At 40.3% G+C, this 27,928-nt stretch overlaps 1 protein-coding gene across 1 annotated transcript; it reads right to left on the bottom strand.

The window, feature by feature from the left end:
• Positions 1-51: 51 nt before the first annotated feature.
• On the bottom strand, positions 52-27,928 carry LOC142995564 (uncharacterized). The gene is given in 13 exon segments (XM_076146655.1): positions 52-4,713; positions 4,753-4,795; positions 4,859-4,917; positions 4,990-5,733; positions 5,797-14,393; positions 14,482-14,607; positions 17,156-17,309; positions 17,424-17,536; positions 17,996-18,113; positions 18,825-18,874; positions 25,472-25,658; positions 27,717-27,776; positions 27,893-27,928. Coding segments are annotated over 13 exon segments (13,644 nt in total). The 3' UTR covers positions 52-1,356.

The raw sequence follows: 27,928 nt of genomic DNA, 5'->3' as shown, positions 1-27,928 counted from the left end.
GCTTCAGAAACAGCATTGCATTTAATTGTATTTATTTATTGTGTATAACTTTGCAAACATTGAGTTAAGCCAACATCAGAGTCTGAATACAAATAGGAGCAATAATCAAATAAAACTCCAGCCTTCATTAAAAGCTATTTACACAGCCAGTTCAATATTCCCACTTTGTACAGTGTTACTGATAGAGAATACGCTGTTATTACATATTTTTATTGTCGCACATTAATTTCTAAGCAAAATATTAATAAAAATATAGTTGCATTACACTTGCTTTTGCTTCTCTATATTTTAGCTAGAGCAACAAGAATATCTCAGTGATACATGTACATTATGCATTTTTCAGTCTTTTCTTTTTCTACTGCTGAATATACTGTGGGCATTCTTTAATGTAATCTTTACAGTGAAATTATTGTAAACATCTTTTGGAATGTCAAAAACAGGAATTGATTACAGTCGGAGAGTTAACAGTCTCTTTCAGAATGTTTTGCAGTTAACTATACAGTGTTTGCTGATTAACATCTTATAAGAGCACAATTAACATTGATCATTTTTAAAGATTATAAACTATGAAATGAAGGATGATTTATATTGCTTAGCTATGGATATGGCTTAGTTTAGCTTTGCACCATAAGCAATTTTCTATGAAGCCACACAGCATATGAGCAATTTGATCACATTTTTCACAGTGAATCACAAGCCCATACATGTTAACAATGTGTAACCAAACACTGCAGTTAGCGCATTCTGGCATTTGACTTGTAAGTTTAACCTCCTTTAACATGTAAATTATCACAGATTTTTTCCAGTGATATTCAGAAGCTAGTCGAAAATTAAAGTAAAATCTGTATCGCCATACTGCTTTATTTTAGATTTGTTATCATGTTATTATTAACCACAATGTTTTGATCACAAATCTTTGTCAAGGAGAGTCTACATACATCCTTGAAATCTATGGAAATACATATGACAAACACACATAATAAACAACACATTCATTGTCAACGACTATTGGTTAAAAACCGCATTAAGTGCAAATTTATATGCTGAAGACAAGAGAATTGTTGACTTCAAATGCTGTATTTATTCTTTATTGTCTCTGTTAATCTGTACTTAATGAGATTTGGAGGATGTGTTAGACGCTGCATGTCGGAGATGTGTAATGGAAGGTAAGCCACAGCTAATAATTAAAGCTGTAATGGAAGTATAAAAGCAACATTTAGTTAAAATTTTAATAGCTCCTTCTTTTTGATCATCTGTTAAAGGTTGTTCACAGGTGGTAACAGTTTCCTTTTTTCTCAGTACAATTCTGAACTAAGCAGCCACTCAGACTGCTCAATGTTGACTTCACAAGTCCTCTCACTTTTCAGCCCCATCAAAAAACTTCATTTTCTCAGTGTGCACAGAGTCTCTCAATCGCTGAATGGAAGTTGCTGTTTCGTCTGAGATGGGCTCAGAAGAGTCTACACCATAGACATGCGTTATTTTCTTAGTTATGACTATTGTTTCTCTATTTTCACTTGATGTTTCCGTAACCGATTGCCTTTGAAAGACCATTTTTCCTCCACTCTGTGATTCTTCAACTGTCCACGATGCAGCTTCATTGGACTCTGATTTTAAGGGCAGACCAGACACTGATTGGACATGGACAGCCGTTAGTAGCTTGGCATGGTGTGCTTCAGGGGTAGCTTGTATGTTCGATGTAATGACGTGAATCTTTCTCGATTCCAGCCTGAGAGTGTCTTCTGAAGAAGATGAAACTCCAGAGGATAGAATGGTGATTTTCTCAGGCAAGCTGGGCTCGGCTGAGATCATCTTAGTCCGTGTGGTAGACGTTATGATGTTAGTGTGCATCTCTGCAATCCCATCAGCGGCTTCAGGGTCAGAGTATTTCACCATTACCTTAGTTGGGGAAGATAAAGAAAGGCCAGCATATTCGCTTGTCATTGCAGAGCTAATATCAGCAAAAGCATCAGATGACCTGACTGAGCACGTTGTGCTTACGTCCTCGTCTACAGTGTCACCTCCCGGGCTCTTTTCACCCTGTAGCTCTTCTCTCTCAGGAGTCTTGGCAGGTTCTGATGGAGATGACATTCCAAATCTTGGGAATCTAAACCACCCTACTTTCTCAGGACTTTTGATTTCACCTTGCTGATCATCTGTTTGCCTATCATCCTTTTTCTGCAGAGGTTGAGTGTCAGCATCGGAGTGTGCTTTAACTTCAGTTCCATCAACATCCTTCAAGGTTTCAAGATTTTGCTCTACTTCAGGTCTTTTTGGAACATCAAATTCAACATCAATGGCCTTCATGACCTCTCCAAGTGTTAAAGTCAATTTTGGTGATTTAACCGCTCCCTGTGGTTTGACTTCCATTGCCACATCCACTTCAGGGACATCTCCAGTGACCTTTGGAGAAGCTGCTCCAAATGTAGGTAGACTGAGTGTTGGCAATTTGAATTTCGATGGTGATTCTACAAGTTCTTTAACTTGAACTTCTGCCTGTGCTTCAGGTAGCTTGACCTCCACCTTTCCTTCTGGTAGAGTTTCATCAACTTTTGGTAGACTAATTTCAGCCTCAGGTTCCTTAACGCCTCTTGAAAATGAAAATAAAGAAAACCTTGACTTTTTCGACTTGTCATCAACCTCTGTTAAAGGTGCTTCTGGCACTGAAACGGCCCCTTTAATTTCAATGTCTGGAAGTTTGACTTCAGCTTTTGTCTCGGGTATGGTGACATCTGCATCTTTCTTAAATAAGGCCTCAGGGGATTTAATTTTCACTTCAGGGTATTTGACCTCCATTGTTCCCGCAGGAAGAGAAATGTCTACTTCAGGGAGATTCACTTCAGATTCTTTAGAGCTTGACCTTGTAAATGAAAATAACGAAAACTTGGACTTTTTCATTTTGCCATCAGACTCAACTGGAGGTTGCTCCTGTATTGAAATGGAAGCAGAAGGTTCTTTGACTTCAACGTTTGGAAGATCAACTTTGGCTTTGGCCTCAGGTAGTGTGACCTCAACTTCTAGAGGTTCAAGGCTGACTTCACCATCAGGGGCCTTAACATTTGTCTTTGAAAATGAGAATTTTGGTAATGTCCAGCTTGACTTTTGCAACTTGTCTTCGGCCTCCATTGTAGGTGCATCTGGGGCATCTGTTGAAATAGTTGCAGAGGTCCCTTTAACTTCAACATCAGGAAGTTTGACCTCAACCTTAGCTTCTGGTATTGTGACATCTGCATCTGGCACCTCCACAGTGACATCTTGGGTAGTAACTCCAAACCTCGGCATTTTTAATGATGGCATTTTAAATTTTAGTGGTGAACCTCCACCATCCTTTACCTTAACTTCAGTCTCAGGAGCTTCAGGGAGTTTCACCTCTACTTTAACTCCTGGTAGTGTGACGTCTGCATCTTTCTGGGATGTCTGTACTTCAACTTCTGGTCCTTTTACTCTTGAGATCCCAAACTTTGGCAAATTGAATTTGCTTCCTTGTCCATCCTCTTCCACTTCAAGCTCAGGACCTTCAATTTGTACTTTGGGCTGTTGTACCTCCACTTCAACATTTGGAGATTCAATTTCAACACTTGGCTTTCCAAATGAAAATTTAGGTAATGTCCAGCTTGTCTTTTTCAACTTGGCTTCAACCTCAACTGTAGGTGTCCCTGGTCCATCAATTTCACCTCCTGTGGCTTTCACATCTACCGATGAAGTGTCAGCGCCAATGCTGGGCACTGACACATCAACTGTAACTTCCTTTTTAGGTATTTTCAGCTCTGCTCCATCAACTTGAATGTCTTTATCAGGTACTTCCACGCTGACAGTTGGAGTGCCAGCTCCAAATTTAGGCAATTTGAATGTTGGCATTTTAAATCTTGATGGTGATCCTTCAACAGGTTTTACTTCAACTTCAATCTCAGGAGCTTTTATTTCTGCTTTTTCCAGAGTTTCTTTGACTTCAACATCAGGGAGTTCAACTTCAGCTTTAGCCTCTGGTAGTGTGATGTCTACATTTGTCTTTGACAGATTGAATTCTGATCCTTTCGGTAGAGAGATGCCAAAATTTGGCAGTTTAAACTTACTTCCCTGTCCATCAATTTCTACTCCACCTTCCAGGGATTTTACACCCACTTCAGCTCCTCTCAATTCTGTACTCAGTTTCACTTCAGGTTGTTTGACCGTCACTTTTCCTTCTGGAAGAGAAACGTCCACTTCTGGAAGGCTGACACCAGCTTCGACTTCTTTTTTTGAAAATGAAAATTTGGGTAATGAAAATTTTGGCTTTTTTAACTTGGCATCAAGTTCCATAGCTGGGGACCCTTCTATTGAAATATCATGAGAGGATTCTTTGATGTCAACACCTGGAAGATGAATTTCTGTTTTGGCTTCTGGTAATGTAACATCAACTTCCGGGGCATCACATTTAATATCAGCATCTGCCTTCAAGCTCGTCTTTGAGAATGAAAATTTTGGCATTGCCCAGCTTGACTTTTTCAACTTGGCATCACCTTCTGTTACTGGCTCTGGTAGTGAAATTGTGCCCGAAGGTTGTTTTATTTCAAAATCAGGGAGTTTGACTTCAGCTTCAACATCTGTTACTTTGAGATCAATGTCTTTCTTCGACGCACTTACATCAATTTCAGGCCCCTTTACTTTCGGCATTGTGATTCCAAACTTTGGCATTTTGAACTTGCTTCCTTGTCCATCAATTTCTACTTCACTCTTCAGTGTTTTACTATCCACTTCAGCTTCAGCTTTCACTTTCACACTTCCCTCTGGAATGGAAACATCAACTTTCGGCAGACTGACATCAACTTCAGGTCCTTGAACACTCTGTTTGGAAAATGAAAATCTGGGCAGAGTAAACCTTGGCTTTTTTAGCTCAACATCTGAAGGCTCTTTGACTTCAATCTCTGATGGTTCTACCTCTGCTTTAATGTCTCCAACTGTGACATCCATGTCTTTCTGTACACTGAAATCTAGTTCAGGTCCTTTTACTTTTGGCAATGACATTCCAAACTTTGGCATTTTAAATTTGCCTCCCTGTCCATCAAGTTCAGCTTCAATCTGCAGAGGTTTGATGTCCAGTTCAGTTTTTTTCATCTCCAGCTTTGCCTCTGGAATTGAAATATCTACTTTCCCAAGACTGATATCAATGTCAGGGGCTTCTGGGAGTTTGATCTCAGCTTTTGCCTCAGGAATTGTGACATCTATGTCTTTCTTTTCTAAGCTTAAATCAATTTTAGGACCTTTGACTTTTGGTTGTGATACTCCAAACTTTGGAAGTTTAAACCTGCTGCCTTTTCCGTCAACGACAGCTCCTGTCATTGATACATCTAATGATGGTATGTCAATATCTGTGCTTGATGCTGCAATGTCAGCTGTAGTCTCCACTTTAGGTACCTTCAGCTCTGCTCCATCGATAGCTGGTGCTTCTACATTGATGTGTGCATCACCACCAAATTTAGGTAGTTTGAATGTTGGCATTTTAAATTTCATCGATGATCCTTCCACCTTGTGTAGACTTGTTTCTATCTCAGGAGCTTCAGTTTCGACTTTAGCAGAAGGTTCTTTTAGTTCAATGTCAGCAATTTTGAATTCAGCTTTGGCCTCCGGCAAATTCATATCTGCATGTTTCTTTGAAAAGCTTAAATCTATTTCTGGTCCTTTTACTTTTGGCAATGAAATTCCAAACTTTGGCATTTTAAATTTGCCTCCTTCTCCATCAAGTTCAGCGTCAGTCTGGAGGGGTTTGATGTCCACTTCAGGTTTTTTCAGCTCCAGCTTTGCTTTTGGAATTGAAACATCTGCTTTCTTAAGACTGACATCAATTTCAGGGGGTTCTGGGAGGTTGATTTCAGCTTTTGCATCTGGTAGTTTGACATCTATATCTTTCTTTGACATGCTTATATTAATTTCAGGCCCTTGGACTTTTGGCAGTGAAACTCCAAACTTTGGCAGTTTGAACTTCCCTCCTTTTCTATCACCTTCAATTCCTATGTCTACGGATGGCCCTTCAACCTCAATTTTGGTTGCTGCCATGTCAACTGTACCGCCCTCTCTAGGTATTTTGAGCTCTTTGTCGATATCAGGTACTTCCACGTTGACATTTTGAGTATCAGTGCCAAATTTAGGGAGTTTGAATGATGGCATTTTAAATTTGTATGTAGATCCTTCTGATTTATGTGTTTGAGCGTCAATTTCAGCTGCTTTAATTTGCACTTTAGCTGACGGTTCTTTTATTTCGAGATCTGGGAGTTGAACTTCAGCCTTCACTTCTGGTAGTTTGACATCTACATCTTTCTTTGAGGAACCTAAATCAAATTCAGGTCCTTTTACTTTTGGGAGTGATATTCCGAACTTTGGCATTTTAAACTTTCCTCCTTGTCCATCAATTTCAACTTCAGTCTGCTGAGCTTTTATGTCCAATTCAGGTTTGTTGACCTTCAGGTGTGCTTCTGGAATAGAAACATTTACTTCGCCAAGACTGACATCAATGTCAGGGGCATCTGGGAGTTTGACTTCAACTTCAGGCTCTTGCAGTGTGACATCCACATCTTTCTTTGGTAAGCTCCAATCGATTTTCGGGCCTTTAACTTTAGGCATAGTAAAACTAAGGCTTGGCATTTTGAACGTGCTTTCTTTTCCTTCAAGTTCCTTTCCTGATGTTTTGACGTCTATTGACGGGCCTTCAATGTCCAGGCCGGGTGCTGAAATGTCAACCGCAAGTTCCCCTTTAAGCGGTTTCATATCAGTGTCATCAATTTCAGGTACTTCCACAGTAACATTTGGTGCACTTACTCCAAATTTAGGCAGTTTGAATGATGGCATTTTGAATTTGGAAGGTGATCCTTCCTTTTGGTGAACTGCTATCTCTGGAGCTTTAACATCCACTTTAATGTCAGGTTGTTTAAGTTTAACATCAGGGAGTTGGATCTCAGCCTCAGCTTGTGGTAATGTTACATCGACATCTTTCTTAGATAAACTTAAGTCAAATTCAGGGCCTTTTCCTTTTGGCAATGATACTCCCAGCTTTGGCATTTTGAACTTGCCTCCTTTTCCCTCAAGTTCAGCTCCTGTAGTTTTCACATCTATTGATGGGCCTTCAATGTCCAGGCTAGGTGCTGAAATGTCAACCGCAAGTTCCCCTTTAAGCGGTTTCATATCAGTGTCATCAATTTCAGGTACTTCCACAGTGACATTTGGTGCACTTACTCCAAATTTAGGCAGTTTGAATGATGGCATTTTGAATTTGGATGGTGATCCTTCCTTTTGGTGAACTGCTATCTCTGGAGCTTTAACATCCACTTTAATGTCAGGTTGTTTAAGTTTAACATCAGGGAGTTGGATCTCAGCCTCAGCTTGTGGTAATGTTACATCAACATCTTTCTTAGATAAACTTAAGTCAAATTCAGGGCCTTTTCCTTTTGGCAATGATACTCCCAGCTTTGGCATTTTGAACTTGCCTCCTTTTCCCTCAAGTTCAGCTCCTGTAGTTTTCACATCTATTGATGGGCCTTCAATGTCCAGGCTAGGTGCTGAAATGTCAAAGGCAAGTTCCCCTTTAAGCCGTTTCTTATCAGTGTCATCAATTTCAGGTACTTCCACAGTGACATTTGGTGCACTTACTCCAAATTTAGGCATTTTGAATGATGGCATTTTGAATTTGGAAGGTGATCCTTCCTTTTGGTGAACTGCTATCTCTGGAGCTTTAACATCCACTTTAATGTCAGGTTGTTTAAGTTTAACGTCAGGGAGTTGGATCTCAGCCTCAGCTTGTGGTAGTGTTACATCGACATCTTTCCTCGATAAACTTAAATCAAATTCAGGTCCTTTTCCTTTTGGCAATGATACTCCCAGCTTTGGCATTTTGAACTTGCCTCCTTTTCCCTCAAGTTCAGCTCCTGTAGTTTTCACATCTATTGATGGGCCTTCAATGTCCAGGCTAGGTGCTGAAATGTCAAAGGCAAGTTCCCCTTTAAGCGGTTTCATATCAGTGTCATCAATTTCAGGTACTTCCACAGTGACATTTGGTGCACTTACTCCAAATTTAGGCATTTTGAATGATGGCATTTTGAATTTGGAAGGTGATCCTTCCTTTTGGTGAACTGCTATCTCTGGAGCTTTAACATCCACTTTAATGTCAGGTTGTTTAAGTTTAACATCAGGGAGTTGGATCTCAGCCTCAGCTTGTGGTAATGTTACATTGACATCTTTCTTAGATAAACTTAAGTCAAATTCAGGGCCTTTTCCTTTTGGCAATGATACTCCCAGCTTTGGCATTTTGAACTTGCCTCCTTTTCCCTCAAGTTCAGCTCCTGTAGTTTTCACATCTATTGATGGGCCTTCAATGTCCAGGCTAGGTGCTGAAATGTCAACCGCAAGTTCCCCTTTAAGCGGTTTCATATCAGTGTCATCAATTTCAGGTACTTCCGCAGTGACATTTGGGGCACTTATTCCAAATTTAGGTAGTTTGAATGATGGCATTTTGAATTTGGAGGGTGATCCTTCCTTTTGGTGAACTGCTATCTCTGGAGCTTTAACATCCACTTTAATGTCAGGTTGTTTAAGTTTAACATCAGGGAGATGAACCTCAGCCTCAACTTGTGGTAGTGTTACATCAACATCTTTCTTAGATAAACTTAAATCAAATTCAGGGCCTTTTCCTTTTGGCAATGATACTCCCAGCTTTGGCATTTTGAACTTGCCTCCTTTTCCCTGAAGTTCAGCTCCTGTAGCTTTCACATCTATTGATGGGCCTTCAATGTCCAGGCTAGGTGCTGAAATATCAACTGCAAGTTCCCCTTCAATAGGTTTCACATCACTTTCAATTTTGACATGTTTGTCAATTTCAGGTACTTCCACAGTAACACTTGGTGCACTTATTCCAAATTTCGGTAGTTTAAATGTTGGCATTTTAAATTTTGAAGGCGATCCTTCAACATCCTTTGCAGGAGCTTTTATGTCCACTTTAGCAGCAGGTTCTTTTATTTCAACATCGGGGAGTGTGACTTCAGCTTTGGCTTCTGGTAATGAAGCATCTATGTTTTTCTTTGAGAAGCTTAAATCAAATTCAGGTCCTTTTACCTTTGGCATCGACATTCCAAACTTTGGCATCTTAAACTTTCCTCCTTGTCCATCAATTTCAACTTCAGTCTGCTGAGCATGTATGTCCAATTCAGGTTTGTTGACCTCCAGGTTTGCTTCTGGAATAGAAACATTTACTTTGCCAAGACTGATATCAATGTCAGGGGCATCTGGGAGTTTGACTTCAACTTCAGGCTCTTGCAGTGTGATATCTACGTCCTTCTTTGGTAAGCTTAAGTCAATTTTTGGGCCTTTGACTTTAGGCATAGTGAAACTAAGACTTGGCATTTTAAACATGCTTTCTTTTCCTTCAAGTTCAGCTCCTGTAGTTTTTACATCTATTGATGGGCCTTCAATGTCCAGGCTGGGTGCTGAGATATCAACCGCAAGTTCCCCTTTAAGCGGTTTCATATCAGTGTCATCAATTTCAGGTACTTCCACGGTGACATTTGGTGCACTTACTCCAAATTTAGGCAGTTTGAATGATGGCATTTTGAATTTGGAAGGTGATCCTTCCTTTTGGTGAACTGATATCTCTGGAGCTTTAACATCCACTTTAATGTCAGGTTGTTTAAGTTTAACATCAGGGAGTTGGATCTCAGCCTCAAGTTGTGGTAGTGTTACATCAACATCTTTCTTAGATAAACTTAAGTCAAATTCAGGGCCTTTTCCTTTTGGCAATGATACTCCCAGCTTTGGCATTTTGAACTTGCCTCCTTTTCCCTCAAGTTCAGCTCCTGTAGTTTTCACATCTATTGATGGGCCTTCAATGTCCAGGCTAGGTGCTGAAATGTCAACCGCAAGTTCCCCTTTAAGAGGTTTCACATCACTTTCAATTTTGACATGTTTGTCCATTTCAGGTACTTCCACAGTAACACTTGGTGCACTTATTCCAAATTTCGGTAGTTTGAATGATGGCATTTTGAATTTCGAAGACGATCCTTCAATATCCTTTCCTGGCGCTTTTATGTCCACTACAGCAGCAGGTTGTTTTATTTCAACATCGGGGAGTGTGACTTCAGCTTTGGCTTCTGGTAATGAAGCATCTATGTTTTTCTTTGAGAAGCTTAAATCAAATTCAGGTCCTTTTACTTTTGGCATCGACATTCCAAACTTTGGCATCTTAAACTTTCCTCCTTGTCCATCAATTTCAACTTCAGTCTGCTGAGCATGTATGTCCAATTCAGGTTTGTTGACCTCCAGGTGTGCTTCTGGAATAGAAACATTTACTTTGCCAAGACTGACATCAATGTCAGGGGCATCTGGGAGTTTGACTTCACCATCAGGCTCTTGCAGTGTGACATCCACATCTTTCTTTGGTAAGCTCAAATCAATTTTCGGGCCTTTAACTTTAGGCATAGTGAAACTAAGGCTTGGCATTTTAAACTTGCTTTCTTTTCCTTCAAATTCCTTTCCTGAAGTTTTCACATCTATTGATGGGCCTTCAATGTCCAGTCTGGGTGCTGAGATATCAACCGCAAGTTCCCCTTTAAGCGGTTTCATATCAGTGTCATCCATTTCAGGTACTTCCACGGTGACATTTGGTGCACTTACTCCAAATTTAGGTAGCTTGAATGATGGCATTTTGAATTTGGAAGGTGATCCTTCCTTTTGGCGAACTGCTATCTCTGGAGCTTTAACGTCCACTTTAACATCAGGGAGTTGGATCTCAGCCTCAGCTTGTGGTAATGTTACATCGACATCTTTCTTAGATAAACTTAAATCAAATTCAGGGCCTTTTCCTTTTGGCAAAGATACTCCCAGCTTTGGCATTTTGAACTTGCCTCCTTTTCCATGAAGTTCAGCTCCTGTAGTTTTTACATCGATTGATGGTACTTCAATATCAATGCCAGGTGCCGTAATGTCCACTGTAGCTCCTTTTGGTGTTTTCAGCTCTGCTCCACTGATTTTAATGTCTTTGTCCACATCAGGTGCTTCAATGCTGACATTTGGAGTAGCAGCTCCAAATTTAGGCAGTTTGAAAGTTGGCATTTTAAATGTTGATGGCAACCCTTCACCAGCTTCAATCTCTGGGACTTCAATGTCCAATTTAGCAGAGGGTTCTTTTATTTCAATATCAGGGAGTTGGACTTTAGCTTCAGCTTGTGGTAGTTTGACATCTACATCTTTCTTGGATAAATGTATGTCAAATTCAGGACCTTTTCCTTTTGGTAGTGATATTCCCAGCTTTGGCATTTTGAACTTGCCTCCTTTTCCCTGAAGTTCAGCTCCTGTTGTATCTATTGATGGAGCCTCAATGTCAATGCCAGGTGCTGTAATGTCCACTGCAGCATGTTGAGGTATTCCCACCTTTACTTCACTGACTTTAATGTCTTTGTCCAGAACAGGTGCTTCAATACTGACATTTGCTCCAAATTTAGGCAGTTTGAATGTTGGCACTTTGAATTTTAAAGCTGACCCTTCAACATCAGCTTCAATCTCAGGAGCTTTAACTTTTTTAGAAGGTTCTTTTAGTTCAATATCAGGGAGCTGGACTTTCGATTCAGCCTCCGCTAATACAACATCTCCATCTTTCTTTGAAAAAGCTAAATCAATTTCAGGTCCTCTTACTTTTGGCAATGACATTCCAAACTTTGGCATTTTAAATTTGCCTCCCTGTCCGTCAAGCTCAGCTTCAATCTGCAGAGGTTTGATGTCCAGTTCAGGTTTTTTCATCTCCAGCTTTGCCTCTGGAATTGAAAGATCTACTTTCCCAAGATTGATATCCATGTCAGGGACTTCTGGGAGTTGGGCTTCAAATTTAGCCTGTGGTAATGCGACATCTACTTTTTTCTTTGATGTGCTTAAATCAATTTCGGGAGCTTTCACTTTTGGCAGAGACACTCCAAACTTTGGATATTTAAATGTGCCTCCTTTTCCCCCACCTTCACTTCCTGACACTGTCACATCTAGAGATGGTTTGTCAGTATCAATGTTGGGTGTTGCTACATCAACTCTAGCTCCTACTTTCACATCTGCTCCACCATCTATTTTGATTTCTTTGTAAATGTCAGGTACTTCCACACTTACGGCTCCAGACTTGGAGCGTTTGAAAGTCGGCATTTTAAATTTTAGCGCAGATCCTTCTGATTTATTTGGGTGAACGGCAGTGTCGGGAGCTTTAAGTTCCACCTTAGCAGAGGGTTCCTTTATTTTAACATCAGGGAGTTTCACTTCAACTTTGGTTTTTGGTGTAGTGACATCCATGTCGTTCTTTGACAAACTGAAATCTATTTCAGGTGCTTTCACTTTTGGCAATGATACTCCAAACTTTGGCATTTTGAATTTGCCTCCTCGTCCATCAATTTCAGCATCAGCTTGCAATGGTTTCATTTCCAGTTCAGGTTTTTCAATCTCCAGCTTTGCATCGGGAAGAGAAACCTCTACTTTGCCAAGATGGACATCAATTTCAGGGACTTCAACTTTGGTTTCATGTTTACCTAAATGTAAATCAATTTCAGGCCCTTTTACTTTGGGCACTGATAAGCCAGCTTTAGGCAGCCTGAATCCAATTTCATTAGGAGCTTCCAGGTTCACCACAGATGATTCATATTCAGGTATTTTGTCATGAGGTGTTATGCCAAAATTGGGAAATCTTATATCTGGCTTTGTAATCCCAAAGCTTGGTGGCGTTATCTTTGCCACCCTTGATTCCTTGTCTGATTCTTTTGGACTGGGCATAGCTGTAGATCCAAATGTGCATTGGATGCCTCCATCTGGCCCTTGTGCCTGAAGATAAGTGTTTACTTCATCTAGACTTTCTTTTCCAGGTATAACAATATCTTCCCGACCAATATCTATTTTGGTTTCTCTTATGAGTTTATGTGAACTCAAATCCTCAGGTTTGATCTTGGGCAGTTTGACTGATGTCTTGGAGATTTCTGGATAGTCTGATATGTCACACTGTATCCCATGTTTTGGGGGGGCGATAACTTTCGTGGGAGTTTTCACTGATATTCTTTGTGCATTTGCATCAATCACAGTAATCTCTTCAGGAATAGGCACTCCTGACATGTCAACTTTAGGCAACTTAAATCCAGGCAGTTTTGAAACTGCTTCCTTGACACTGTCGACATCGATTGACAGTTGCAGTGTTTCAGGTTGTATTTCTTCAAATTGTCCTGTAAAAGCAGCTTTGGGCTCTTTAATTCTTGTGGTCCTCATAGACACATCCTCCATACCTGGTATCTCTATATCTTCACGTTTGGGAAGTTGTGTTTTCGAAATGCTACCTTTTGACAGTCTGTCATAGGGGTCATCTATAAATCCTGTACCCTTTAGTTTGGATTTTTCAATATTTACATCCATTTTTTGTGTTTCCTCCGTGCCAATGTCAGTAAAGCCGATCTTAGGCAGTTTGAATGTTGGGCTCGACTTTGTTTTCACTTTGCCTTTGAGTGTAGAGTCTACATCAGATATGTCAAGTTCGACCTTAGGGAGTATTATTTCCCTCTGTGCTGGCTCAGTTTCAGCTGGGGTCACCTTTGAACTCTCGCTCTTGATTTTCTGGGTATTGGTATCCAGTGTTATCTGGCCCACTTGTAGTTCTGTCATCGACTCAAATGTTGGAATGACAGCAGATTTTTCATTTTCTGGTGGATCTGTTTTTTCAATACTTGCCCCTAGTGTTTGCAATCTTTTGGGTGAGGATTTCCCCTTGGCGTCTTGCTTGCGTGCTTTATCTCTTCCCATAATTCTCATTTTTAATTCAGATTTTTCTTTTTTCTTCTTTTTTCTTCCATCAGATGGACTTTCTTGTCCTGCAAGTGCCATTGTCAGATCTTCTGTTTTCAAAGTACTATCTATGGTGATGAGTTCTACCTTGTGGTGAACAGTAGGAGTTTCAGCCAAGTTTTGATCGTTCTGCTCAAGTCTTATGTCAGGAGCTCGTACTTCTTCCAGCTCCCCTGTTACATAGAGCTTATGTGATTCTGCTGGGGGACTTTCAAGTCCACTTATCGGCCCAGGTGTTGGTGCTTCTGTATCCTGGTCTTCAGATGAGCTAATGCGACCTCTCTTTGTTAGAGCAGGAAGCTTTATCTTATGTCTCTTCTTGCCCTTGATAGCATCTTGAGATTTTATTGGTGACTCTGTGTCACTTGTGGTCGGGCTGAGCTCCAGCTTTCTTTGCTCATCAGCCTCTGAAGAGCTGTGAGATCTTGTGAAACGCGACTTCCGTCCTTTGCCAAAGGAGGGAAACTTTGGCCATGAAATGCGGGCATCGCTACGTCTTTTGGTTTTCCCTTGCTCCCTCATCTGTGGAGAGTAGAGTTCTTCCTCCTGTGGAGCAACACAATGTTAAATATCAGTTCTAGCTCTACGACTATTAAATTTGAAAAGTTTTGGGTGAGAATTTGAGACTAGTTACAGGTATAGCTTCAGGTTCGAAGACTGCTTCAGTGCCTGTGGTTTCAGGTTTGCGTTTGAGGCACAGCTTCACTTTGTAAGCCTGAGCATGCTCCAGGATCTGAATGGCGTCCTCATATGAAACGTTGTCAAAATACACTGTGGCACTGAGAAGTTGATCACCTGTGTAAACAAAAACAAATTCCTTAGTGGTATGCAGCAGATGACACATTCATTCTATATAATTGCTATTGCTAAGTATTCATCTGTGAGTTATCTAAAAAATATACCATGAGCAGCTTTTATGGTTAATAGAATTATAATAATAATAATAAAGTTGTTGTTGTTATCATTCTCTTAATTATTTTCTTCTTTAGTATTCCAAGTTGAGTCTGTACTCAGGACTTACCTGAGGACTTAAGTGCCTCTCAGGTGATTTAAGCGCTGGGTGGATTTGGGACTACATCTATCTGCAATTCCGACTTGGAAGGAGTTGTGTTCCTTTCAACAGGCAACATAGGCAACTAATCCTACACACATATTTCTTCCTTGCACCTCGTAACTATCTAAGTGTGTGCAAAAATGTATCTTCACAGGACTTCTCCTAATTATTTCTCATTTAATGATACATAAAATGCATACCACACACCATCACCACAACTACAGTTTAGATTTATTTATTTATTTATTCAAATGAATCAATTTTAGTATTCAATACCACACAAGCTATTATCCTGATGTGTTACTGCTAATATTGCAAACAAAATCACATTTACCATTTATTACACTGCAACAGCATTTTCAGAAAGTGGAATGTGGTCATATTGCTTCATCCTGCTCATTTAGGCATAGAACCAATCACTGTTATGTGCATGTCTCCATGACGATGAGCAGATATTTGTGTAATATAAAATCATCTGTAACATCACTATCTACAATTCTAGCTAAAATTCCAACAAGTAAATTTAAATATTGCAAAAAGGAAATGCAAATCTAAATAGTCTCGTGTTGCTTTCTGCCGCATACAACGACAAAAACATCACTTCAAAAGCATGATACATATACCTGAGTTAATATTGGAAGACATAGATGTAACTTTGGCCTCTGCCTGGGAATTCTTTCCATGTTGTCGAAGAAACTAAATTTCTGTCTTTTTAATATGTTTCTGAAATGTCACTGATGCCTTTAGCCTTCGTTTTCACATTGCAGCTTAAATGCATTTACAGTTTTTTAACCACATTTAATTTAAACCAATGAAAATCCATCCGCCTCAAGCATACACTGATTTTTCTAAATTTTGAAAAATGTATGTGAAATTTGCCATTTCCATTGAGCATTTTCTATTGGATATGTCAGAATTTGCATAAAAGTAGTTAGATGGAAACATTTCGATTATGGATAATCTCTGATTGCTTATTATCCCATCCCTGATATTTACTCCAATAGATTTTCTAAGGCAAGGCATTTCCCAGTCCGTAGCTGTCCGGTGTCAATCTGGGAGTTTCTCTGTTTCCCTATTTTAACATGATCATATTTACTATTTGTGTAATATTTACGTGCGTGTCAATTTCAACACACTGGCAGGCTTTGTTTTTTTGGAGGTTGTTCTATTCTTAATTTCACCCTAATGTTCAATCCGTATCTGTGACAAATTTGCTCCCTTTTCCTATCATCCAGGTTTTGGGAAGATTAAAGGCAGGTACTTGTTTTAAAGGGAGGCGACAAGACACAGTGTAAAACCTCATTCCAACTAAAGCTGAACACAAGATGATCCTGGCAACCGCAAAGGCACATAGCTGATTTTAATAACGCAAATGTGCCACCCACAAACAGAGGTTAGCACCCTTTCAGCTCAACTCTGAACATACAAAAAGGTCTTAGCATAGTACCACAGCACAGAATATCAGGGCATTAGAAGCCTTCAAAGCAGCCCCCACAAACTGCTTTGACATCTCTGCATCCACCCCCGTGCAGTTGTCATGCACGTCCCCAAAAACTCAACTTTGTGTCAAGGCACTAAACCACATTTTCCTGATTTGTTAAAGAGTTTGCCTGAACACACACTCAAAAGGGCAAAAGGGTCCTGCAACTGCATCTGAGTTGGAGGAGCCGGCTGAGAGTAGCACATATACTGCATGTATATGTGCTTCTGTGCTGTTTGTTACTCTTTGATTACGTACTCTTTGGTTGGATGTGCTTTAACTGTTTGTAAATGTGTATGATTTAATATTGTTGTGGTTGCTCTTGTATAACAAGAAATTATCATATCTGCGGACATCTCCTGCTGTTACGACTCTGTGTGTGTGTGTGTGTGTGTGTGTGTGTGTGTGTGGGGAAGAGACAGCGAAGAGTGGGAATGCATGAACAAGCTATGTGATTACGACGCATTACTATGGCCACTCACTTGGAATAACCTATGTTATATAAACATGTTGTGCTGCACTGTGCTGTGGTTGAATACCACGACCTGTACTGCCCACGGATCTTAGTAGTCCCACATGCATGGCCCACTTAAGTCACTAACGTGGACGGCCCTTATATATTATTGTTTGAAACAATTTGCAGCTCTGAAATTTGCCGTCATTATCATAAATCATCAGAGATCTTAAGATTTAGATCTTTTTCTATGGCAAAACAAATTGACCACAAACTTCTTCTATTAGTTCCCATATTCTTCTGATTCAGTTTGGTGGCAGCAGTTTGAGTTTGTCATTCCCCAGAATCCTCTTACCTTCTTTCAGTTTGAGATTCTTTGAGGCAGGTGACTCTGGCACCACTTGTTTGATGAAGATTCCCTCTTCCCCGCCTCCTCCATAAACCAAACCCTCCGCACATCCGTCTTGTGCTGTTTTCATGAACACCTCCGACTCTGGGCTGTGAACCTCCTGTGAAAACAAATTTGAAGACATTTTGTCATTTTACCTTGAGCTATGCTTTCACTCTGTCGCAGCTCATTCTGAAGTCACTCACAGCTATGGAGGAAAATAACAAAGTCTCACCTTTAGTTTACTCATCTTTGGAGTGGAGCGCTTTTCAAACATAGACCCAAATCCAGACTTTTTGCCTTTCCTCTTTTTACTCCCACTTTTGTGATGTGGGTCATGCTCCCCTTCTCCCTAAAAGAAACACAAATATATGATTGATGATGACTCACTTAATCATAATAATAAGTTTTAAGAAGGTTCCTAAAACTAATAAGGTCACCGTGTCTGATTCACCCATTGCTTTCAGCCTACTAAAGGGTCGGTACAGGTTAACAACCTGGACCCATCCCTGTGTGGATCATTTGCATATAATCAGCATTCATTTCTACTTTTTACATGGTAGAAAGAAAGTTAAAAGTTAAGTTAAGATCATTGCTGTATACTGTATCTGTTCCAAATATGTGGTATAGAGATTTTGATTCATCTGTCCTCTTAAATGATTATTTCGGTCTGGAATCAAGCTTCTTGTAAATCGCAACATTTTTAAACCACGACCGAAAGCTATTTCTTTTCAATCCAATTTCTTTTGTCCTTTCTTTCTCTTTTCTACTTTCCCAAAATAGACTGAGGGATTGATGAGTTGGTGCTTTGTACCTCTTTTTCACTGTCCGTGTATTTTTCTGTTTCAGGATACTCCTCAACGGGGGATGATCCTTGAGGCCGCGGTCTCTCTCCCTCTATGTACCTGGGTGGCTCGTCACATACCTGCACACACACAAGGTTAGTCAACAAGGCACGCCGTTACACTGTCACTAAACTGACCAGCAATGAGAAACGTGAGAATGTTTCAAATGGAAATAATTGTTCGGATTACATATGGACTATAGTGGCACATCGTTGTCATCATAGATTATCTTGGGTAAGCTTGGCAAACAGTTTTTGTCAAGTGCACAAGACGAGGTCACTTTTTGTAGTTTATTTAGAAAACACGAAAGTATCGAGTTCAGCAGGGAGTACATTCAAATGTGCTTTTTTCATGGACTGCATAAAACTGTATTTCTTCCAATCTGACGGCATTAGACTCTAAAGCTTACTGATATAAACGATAATGATGCCATCAAACCAACAAGGTGATGCCATGAACTACCAGAGTTACCACAATGATGTTATACTAAAACATTATTAACACGTTGCAGATTTTGCTTGTTTGTATTTTCATTTTGGGCCTATTTTGATTGTTGCAGTGCTTTCATGTGCAACAAACACATTGATGAATTCCCCCCTTTGTGCAAACTGAATGAAAACAGGTAATTTTGGACGCAGTCTTGCAAAAGGCCAGCTGTGTTTTTATATTGAAAAACAATAAAGCTGAATAATGGAAAAAGGGAAATGGGGGCAGTAGATAACAATATTTTCTATGTGTAGTTATTGAGGAAGACACTGTATATATAACTTTAAGATAGTAAAGTCACTCACTGAATCGTCCTCTGTACCAGGCTCTGGTGCCCTCAACCTTCGGCCGCCTCCTGTTCACACACCACACACACAGAAAGCCTGATGTAAATACCAACATTACATCTGACATCTTGACATAAGTTCATGTGGACTGTAATGACATTTCAGCAAATAGAAGAGCTTTACTCAACCTTCATGCACAAGTATATATCTCATCTTACAAATATATAGCATGATGCATATCTACAGTGGAGATTCGTTTATTTTAGCATCATGTGGCGTTCACATAAATTGCGCTAGTGTTAAAGATATTCAGTGTTAATGTATAACAATTAAACCAATCAAAATTGTTTCCTTGAATGAAAGAAAGCAACATATAAAATGCACACAAGTAAAAGCAGCAATGACGCAGCAATATTTTTTCTTCATAGTAAGTTGAAACTTCCACCCTGTCTGACTCCTTGCAGTTGTTTGGAGGCTCACAGAGACACTGGAGCCGATGATGAGACTATTTAGAGTTTCTTCCTGGTAATGATTCCCCCAGAGAGCTGCCTCCTCCGCCGTCTGTTAAGTGATCCACTGTATTGATCCTGAGATTAGACTCCATAGTCTCTGAGCTCGGCTCCAGAAAAGGGAACGTCTGCCTTTGAATGAGCCTGATTAGTCACTGATTATTTTATTACTGTTCTGATATCTAGGATATGTTTCCATTTTAATCTGCCCCTGTAATGGAGACATTTTGCTATGACGCCGAGTGTCTCTGGGTTTCTACAGTGGAGTGAAAACATTTGGAGACGTTTTTTTTTTTTTTTTTTTTTTTTAATCTCACAAAATTAGGACTGCAACAGTACAGTGAAATCCGTGACTTTTCCTGAAATACAAATAAATGCACATGCTCTGTAGTTTTTTTTTATTCCTCTTGGCTAACAAATAGATCAGATGTTTGCCTGTCAGTAATAAAAAAAACATCTGTACTCCAAAAAGAAAGTAATTCAGTTTATCTACAGTACAGGATTGTTCATTTGTAAAATGTCAGTCTTTCTGAAGTACTAAAATCTTCTCACCAAGAAAGGAATGTATCATCCAGAAATGTGATACGTCAATATAGATTATATGAAGTCTAAACCTTAGACAGGAGTGGTCCAAAAAGCAGCATTGAATCATGATACAAAAACTACTAAATAAATAACAAAATTACAACGAATCAGTCAAAAATGTTTGATAACAGAGGGAATTCTTGTTCAATGATGCGCCCTTTTCCCTTCTAATACATCCAATTTTAATATTAAAGTAATTTACGATTGTAAAATGAAAAAGAAATGTTTACATGAAGAAAACTGCATTTTATATTTTCACATTAGTGCAAATGTTTTTAAGGTTAATTTAAATGTTGTCGATCTTGTAAATTCCTCAACAACATCAAACTACGAAGATAGAAAATGACTCAGATTGTCTTTACTGGCTTGTTTGGTAGAGGTATTGTTTTTCGAAATACCACCTCTTATTACCTGTTAATCAGAATTTCTAAGGAAGATTCTTTGTGACGACTAGCCTGTGTTGATGGTGAGTAGTGAATGCAAAACTTTCCCTGAATATTCCTTCTCCCTGTGTATTGAATATGCATACCACAACCTTTTTCACTGTTTAAGCTACCCACACACCACACCACACCGCATAACCCACCCCACCCTCCTACTATCGTAATACGTGTCATGTGTAAGGAGGAGCTGAGCCTTGACGTGTGATTCCGGTCAGTGAGACAATGCATGCAGATTTATCATGTTACATCTTTACAGCTGCATTGTGGACATTGACACATTCTGTTTGATAACACTGTCCACATCTGTAACAATATCTGGATCTGGGCTAAATTGCACCTGCTCATAGGCCGTCATACAAGAATCTACCTGCTTGCTGATTGGGTTCCTAGTACAAAGTCAAGTACAAAGGTCAACAAATGCCCTATTTTGCATATCCTGTTGAAAGGGGCAGCAGAAAAAAAAACATTTACTTATGACAAACCACAGTTCATGTTGTTAAGGTGTGAGTGTAATCAATCAGCTGCTTCCTCCATCAACTCAAGTACAAACTGTCCTTCTGTAGTCAACAACATGTTCCTCACCATACAGGACAGGTTTAAGTGACTGGAACGCCTCAGACATTATGTTTAGTGCCCCTTCATTGAAATCAAACTCACCTACCTGCTGTAGCTGTTTCCTGTGTCCTTGGAAAAAATTGGAGGCGTTAATGACGCTTTGTTCCTCAAACAGTCCTGCTCTGAATGCAACTGCCAAAGTGGCTAAAGTGATTTGTTGAGACTTAACTGGAGAAAGGAGGCGGGACACCTTCAGTCTGTTTTTAGGCTGCACTCAGACATTGTTTGAACTTACGTCACACTTAATTTACCAAGTGAAGTAAGTGATTTCACAAGGTCCTTTGGTAAATACTGCTGTTGCATCTTTTAGACTCCGGGAGTCTTAGAATTGCTTGTGTTACATTTGTGTTACCCTTATCCATATTGCCACATCTTATAATTAGTGAAGGGGTTGAGATGCATGTCATTAAAAGATCCTTAATTTCAAGACCCCTTGTGTTTTACCATTGACGCCTCCATTGAAGTGCCTTCATTAACCCTGACATAGCGTACTTATAATATACATACAGTATACTGTTATTTACTTTTCACTTCACACATATGTGTAGTCTTACAAGTCAAGTCAAGGCAATTGTATTTGTATAGCTCAACATCACATACAAAGATTACCCCTCCACTAACGACTGGATGTGCAATAGAAACTTCCAGTGGGATGACAAGACATTTTAAATGGAGATGGCTAAAGTGCTCTATGACTCTATTGCACAGAAAGGAACACAGATAATGTACATGAATGTTTCTCTGTAACATTGGATTAGCTAGAGGAGACACACCTACAGACAGGAAGTTTGACTTATAGGAGGAAAGTAAAGGTATGGATGTCAACAGAAATCTGTATTTTATACTTATCACAGTAAGTAATGAGATGGGGAGATATCATTTTGTGAGCAAGTTGTTCCTGTTCTGCCTTGACCAACAAACTTAAACCTAAATCTTAACAAGACTGTTATAGAAGTCTAAACTTATCCAGCTACCATAGGTAACAATAAAGTGCCCCTATTCCTCATGAAGTAGACTATTAGTGAAACGTTGAGTCACTATGTTTACATTTAGCTTCTCGGGAGATTCAGGTCCTGCTTCACATCACTAGATGATGTACTGTGTGCCATATGCGGCTTGGTTTGTGTGGATGTCCAATACTCCGGCCCTCATGAGTGTTGGCACCACACACATAGAAACTCCTTTCGCAAATGTTTGTCATGTGGGCGCTGCAGAGGCCCGATAACAACTCTCACTGCTGACCAGAGGTGTCAAAATAAAATGACAAGTAAAGCCACACAGGGCAGCAATGTCCTTGTTTGATTTATCATAGATTAGATATCATAAAGATTCCTAAGTCAATGTCTCTCATTCTCTAGTTTGACATCGCATGCAGCATTGGATATATTCCCCAAATGCATATATCCTTAACAGAAACAAATCTTCTAATTTTAGGTTAATGTATAAAGATGACAGATAGCCTTTGATAGGTGAACAACCATGGTAGATCCTGAAGCGTTTTGTGATGCAGATCCTGCATGATTCATATTTGGATGCCACTGCAGGGCTGGATTCGGGTGTGGCCTCTTCCCGTACGGACACGATGAGGCTTTGGCTCTCTGCAGTCTAACATCAACACTGATGTGACCACTTGAACTCTGTGCTGGCGTGATGCTGACAAACTGAACCTCTCACACATCTGCTTCAACTGACACTGAGTCAAATCTTAACATTACAGTATTTACAGTATATAGATAAATGAACAACTACACTTAGTTGAAAACAAGACTGAGCATTTTTTTAATATCGTTCAAAATGTGCACTGAGCAGACTGAGAGGCAAAGACACTAAAAGCAGCATTTCCAATTTTCTTTGTTGTGACCTTGGGGACATGGAGGAGACACTGGAGGGGACATTAAATCGTAAACAGTCTGGGGTGAAGGGAGGAGCCAGATCATGTAGTGCTTTAAAAAACCGTAAGGACAATCTATTCTAAAAGACAGAAGAGGCCACAGTAACTCTGATGGAAGAACAGGTGTTGGCAGCAGCGTTCTGCACTTTGATTGGTCGGCTGTCTTTACAGTATAGAAAGTAGCCAAGTCAGCTAAATAAGCCTTTTCTCAGCATCTTACAATGTTGCAAAAATGAGAAACTTAACTTTACTTTCACTCACTACTGCTACTTACTTTACTTCTGCTTTACACTTACTTGCACATGATTTTACACTTTCACTAGATCGTACTGCTAACAATTACCTGGAGTTTGAAATCCCGACGTTAACTCGTTTTCTTTATCTTGCTGCTATTTTTACCTACGTAAAAGTTATGAATAACTTGACTAAATAACAAATGTGTTGTTATTGAGGTTTCATGTCCTCAGCTCTCCTCTTACATAACCACTTGCTACTCCAGTTTCTACGTTTCCCTGTTTAACATCACCTAGAAGCCTCTTCACTAAACTAATAAACAGTAAGACAGCTGCTCATTTGTGCTTCTGGATTGGGACTCTGTCCATTTTTGTGTGTAACACACAGACACAAGCCGCTTTCACTGGAAGGCAGTTTGTTTGGATCCAAATTATAATAAGATTTGTGTGAAAGGGGGCAGCAGAATTAGATTTTCTGCGTGGAGTATATGAACATGAGACTAAGAAGGCGCATGCTTTCAATTGCTATGCTAATGCTATTAATCAGCAGCTAATCACAGCAGTGGAATTTGTATTTGAATCTGCCCACATTCCCATGACATGTAGTTACACCAAAAACAGCAGAAGCAGCATCAGATCACGTCCGCAACCAAAACCAGAGCTGAACTATTCAGATAGAACACACAGTGATCATTCAACTAGAGGTGAGTTAGCTGTTGAAAGCCTGGAGGTCACACACTGAACTTCAGTGAACTTGTGGTCAAGTTGTTTTTGTAAACATTTATCAGTCGAATCTTGTTGTCGTCAGTGAAGGAAACTTTCTTGTCGATTATCATTCACATTGTGAAAAAGCTAACATTAACTAACCCTGGCTCAGATTTGTTTTTGTTTTGTTTTGTCATTCAGTCAAGCAGGCCTGCACTGAGCGATATCAGCTCCACCTATTAAAGTGGTGGTGTGATATTGATTGAAGAGCAGAGCAGGATTAGTCAGACCGAGGCCGATGGTTTGTAATGTAGCAGCATCGTCTGCTTTGGATCCAGATCAGCCCTACATCTGGCTCTCATCCTAACCCACGCCCTCACTCTCTTTTTACAACCCCCCCCCCCCCCCCCTCTGTCGCTTCCTCTCTCTCTCTCTGACCTTGATCTTTGCCTGAATCTTTACCTCTCCCCATCATCTGGCACATTTCATTCAAAACCAGTGAAAATAAACAGGGACATTTGCGCAAAATTGTCAAATCACTGCTTTGCGCTGCGACGGCGAGCACATTAAAACACAACGGGTACCATTTAAAGATCACGTAATAACTTCATAGCTGATGTTTACCGTTGACATCCTTTATGCAGTTAGTTGAAATTGAAATCTTGCCTCATCATCAACAAACAACAATGGCAATGCTCAAGTATAATATTCCCCTTAAATGGCAACTTCACTGACAGACTGCAGGCAATGCTGCAAATTCTTAATCTTGATATAAAAGTGTTCGATTTACTAAATAGCGTTGGCCTAAAACACCCGTCCATACAACCCGTCCTTTATTCCTACTTATCCTGGGCAGGGTTGATAAAATCATAACTTGTCACAGCCTTCAGATGAAATACTTGAATCTTGTGTATCACTGTTTTATCGGAATGAATGGTGACATCATTTTTCTCCCTGCATCATTTTAGGGCTACAGCAACCAGCAATTGAGGTTATTTGCCCACACGATCAGCTCAGGCACTGTTGTAGATTTGTCCTCAGCTGATTCCTGTAAATTAATTACTTAATTACTATTTTAAGCACGACGGTTATTCATCATCTCTTAACAATATTATCCTTATGCAATAATGTAAAATAAATAAACGTTGACCTGCCATTGTCAATGTAATGCATGCATGCAGATTACAGGTTGTTCCTCTTTCAAACAAAGTTTAAAGCTTTACAATCAGAGCTGTAGATTGTTTGTCTATAGTTGTTTACACCTCCTAGAAATCTTTCATCTGTTAACTCCTTTTCTTCTATTTTCTCAGTCCTGTACACCTGTTTTTGCTGTGCTGCTACCACCATCTGTTTGCGTTTTAGCCTCCGCCTCAAACACGCAACCAGGAAAGGAAACAGAACAAGCGCAGAGCCGCCTGACGCCTCCGATGATGACATCTCCGAACACTCCCCTGCACACTGCAGACACACCCAGCAGCACTCACTGCAGGTCAGCATCGCAACTCAGCATCAGCACCATTCGCCTTACACTCTTCATTCCTCACACTCTCTTCATCGCACGTATCACCACAAGCAATAATCTCTCCTATGGCACTACTGAACCCTGCTGCCGAATCAGTGAATTGCCGAGAGGAAACGAGAGAGAGAGAAAAAGAGCATATAGAGCAATGAGAGCAATGCCCACCCGTCCCTGAAGAGGCGGCGTGCCAGTTGGGGAAGGCCAGGTGGAAACAGTCGCACATGATGACAGCGGTGTAGACTCTGGAGACACCGGAGTTGGAGGTCTTGGGCCGGGTAAGCAGGGGAGTCAGTGGTGGTAGTGGGATGGGCAGATTCTGCTGCACCCTCCCACCGGCTTGTCCTGGATCAGCCTGTGTCGCAGCACAGAGGGATGAGTTGCACAAATACCCAGAGCGAGAGAGAGAGAGCGAGAGAGGCAGAGCTGCTGCCTTCAGAGCCGTCCACCGAGTGAGGGAAACTCGCCCGTCTGTCCTGTAAACATGGACCTCCAGTGCAGCACGATAACTTAATTATGGGTGGAGCTGCACCCCCCAACACACACACACACACATCCCTCCCTTTTTCTTTCTACTCCTCCTCTCTCTCCTCTGTTCAGCCTCATTGATCGGACTAATCGGACAAGGACGATCACGATGTCAGTTTCTGGCTCCGGCAGCAGTTGCTACAGTTGAAACAGCCTTTTGACACGGGGGCATAACTCAGTTTGTCACAGTGCACACAGTTCAAATCCCCTCGTTTGTGGGGCAGGGAGGAAACAAAGCTCTTTATTTCAGTATCAAATGGAAAAGAGGAAAAGCAAACATCTAGTACAGTGAGTTTACTTGTTTTGGACACTATGTCATACAGGACAGACTAAGGCAGGCACACACATTGAAAAAAGGTTCAAATAACATTGTCTTTGTTTTAGAAAATAGGATGAAGGAGGTTTTCTAGTGTATGATAACTGTAGTTGTCTTGTCCAAATGTTGTGGTGGTTTATTGAGTTTAAATTGAATCTCACTGCAATGACAAATATGTTAAACTTTAGGGACGTACACAAAAACAATGTAACGATAGAGAGATTGTGTGCAGCGTGAGCTACAGTGGGGAAGAAGGTTGTTGTTATTGTAGCAGGTACAAAACAGTCACCTCACATCGGCCTAAGCTCATTTTCAGAATAAGACGAGTACAGCTTCTTACTGAGTCGGGGCAATACTCGACTCGTCCTACTTCCTGGCCGTGGTTGCTTCTTCTGTGACGTCATATTCAGTTAAACGGACATAGCGAGAGAAAATGTAAACACGTGTTCTAATGGGAAGGAGCTGAGGTAAGAGGACCTGCAAAAACCTGACATCATGAATTATAGATACTAATGTGGCAGCAGGAACACCTCACCCACTGCAGTGCCTGTAGTTGTAAATTAAGTCTGAGTCAAGGGGAAAACCACACTGTCTCCTGATTAGTCTGGTTGAGGGCATTTAAGGACTGCTACTACAAATCTGGGCATTAAAAGGGGACGAACGTAGCTTTAAAAAAATGTTAATTCAACCATTTACAGTGTACTATAGGAGGGAGTTTGTATTGAATAATGTCAATTGTTGGGTTGTAGACTGTTTGGCCAGAATCTACATTTCACAGCCTGCGTTGGGTGTCGCCCGCTCCCACCTGACTCAGCTGGCCAATCAGAGCATTTATTATTTACGTTTGAGACTCATCCCAAAACAAAGTAAGTGGTTAAAGAGACAGAGGTCCTGTTTTCGCTCAGTGTGCACAGTGGCAGCTGCAGCTCGCGAGATTAGAAGAGAATTAACGCGGAGTTGTTTTTGATTTTCTTTTGCACATTCCAATACCATCCCCTCTCTCCCACTTATCGCCTCTCAGTGGAACACTCCAGGAGCCGGGGGCCCAGAGGGAGACGTGATTAGTGCTGTAGCAAGCAATCTACAGGAAATAATGCTGTCAGGCCTCTTCTGCATTCGGCACTTTTGTTGTGTCTTTTAGATTGAGCTCTGTTGTTTGCACAACAGTTCTCAATGAACTCAGTGTTTGCTGAAAGAATGAACGTGACCGCTTTCAAAGGAAGCTCTTTCGTCTTATTCTAATGGATTACATGTTTAAGATTGGTAAAACAAGTTTGCTCTCAGATTCTGTTGATGTAGATGCTGAGGGGAAACTATTGTCCAGTTACTCACTAGTGTGAGAACAAAATATACAACAAAATTAAAAAAGAAATGCTATATATATATATTACTAGTATTATTATAACTGCTGTGTTTAGGGTAGATTTTCATTTAGATTTTCTACTTAAATCCCTTACTGAAATAGGTCAGTATAGAAATGATATAATCATAACTATAAATAAGCCGTTATGAGCAGCAGCTCTTTCCCTGAAACAGTGAGCATGTGATTTCAGGTGAAAGCCGTGGCACCTTATCGATTTCAACTATTAAAGCTGTTTCACTCATGAAGGCCAGATGGACACGAATGATCTGACACAGGTAAAGAGCAATTTAAAAACCTTTAAAGCAATTATGATGTGGCTAGCGTCCAAAAAGTGAATTGAATTCCCTGAGGAGGCGGTTAGTAACGCCGCCGCTATATTTACCCAAAAGGTGGTTAGCAGGATGGCTATGTTCTGCAT

The sequence above is a fragment of the Genypterus blacodes genome, unplaced genomic scaffold, assembly GCF_046128005.1.
Source record: "Genypterus blacodes isolate CSIRO-AG114 ecotype Tasmania unplaced genomic scaffold, CSIRO-AGI_Gbla_v1 ptg000033l_1, whole genome shotgun sequence".
Lineage (NCBI taxonomy): Eukaryota > Metazoa > Chordata > Actinopteri > Ophidiiformes > Ophidiidae > Genypterus > Genypterus blacodes.
This window is presented reverse-complemented; position numbering and strand designations above follow the sequence as displayed.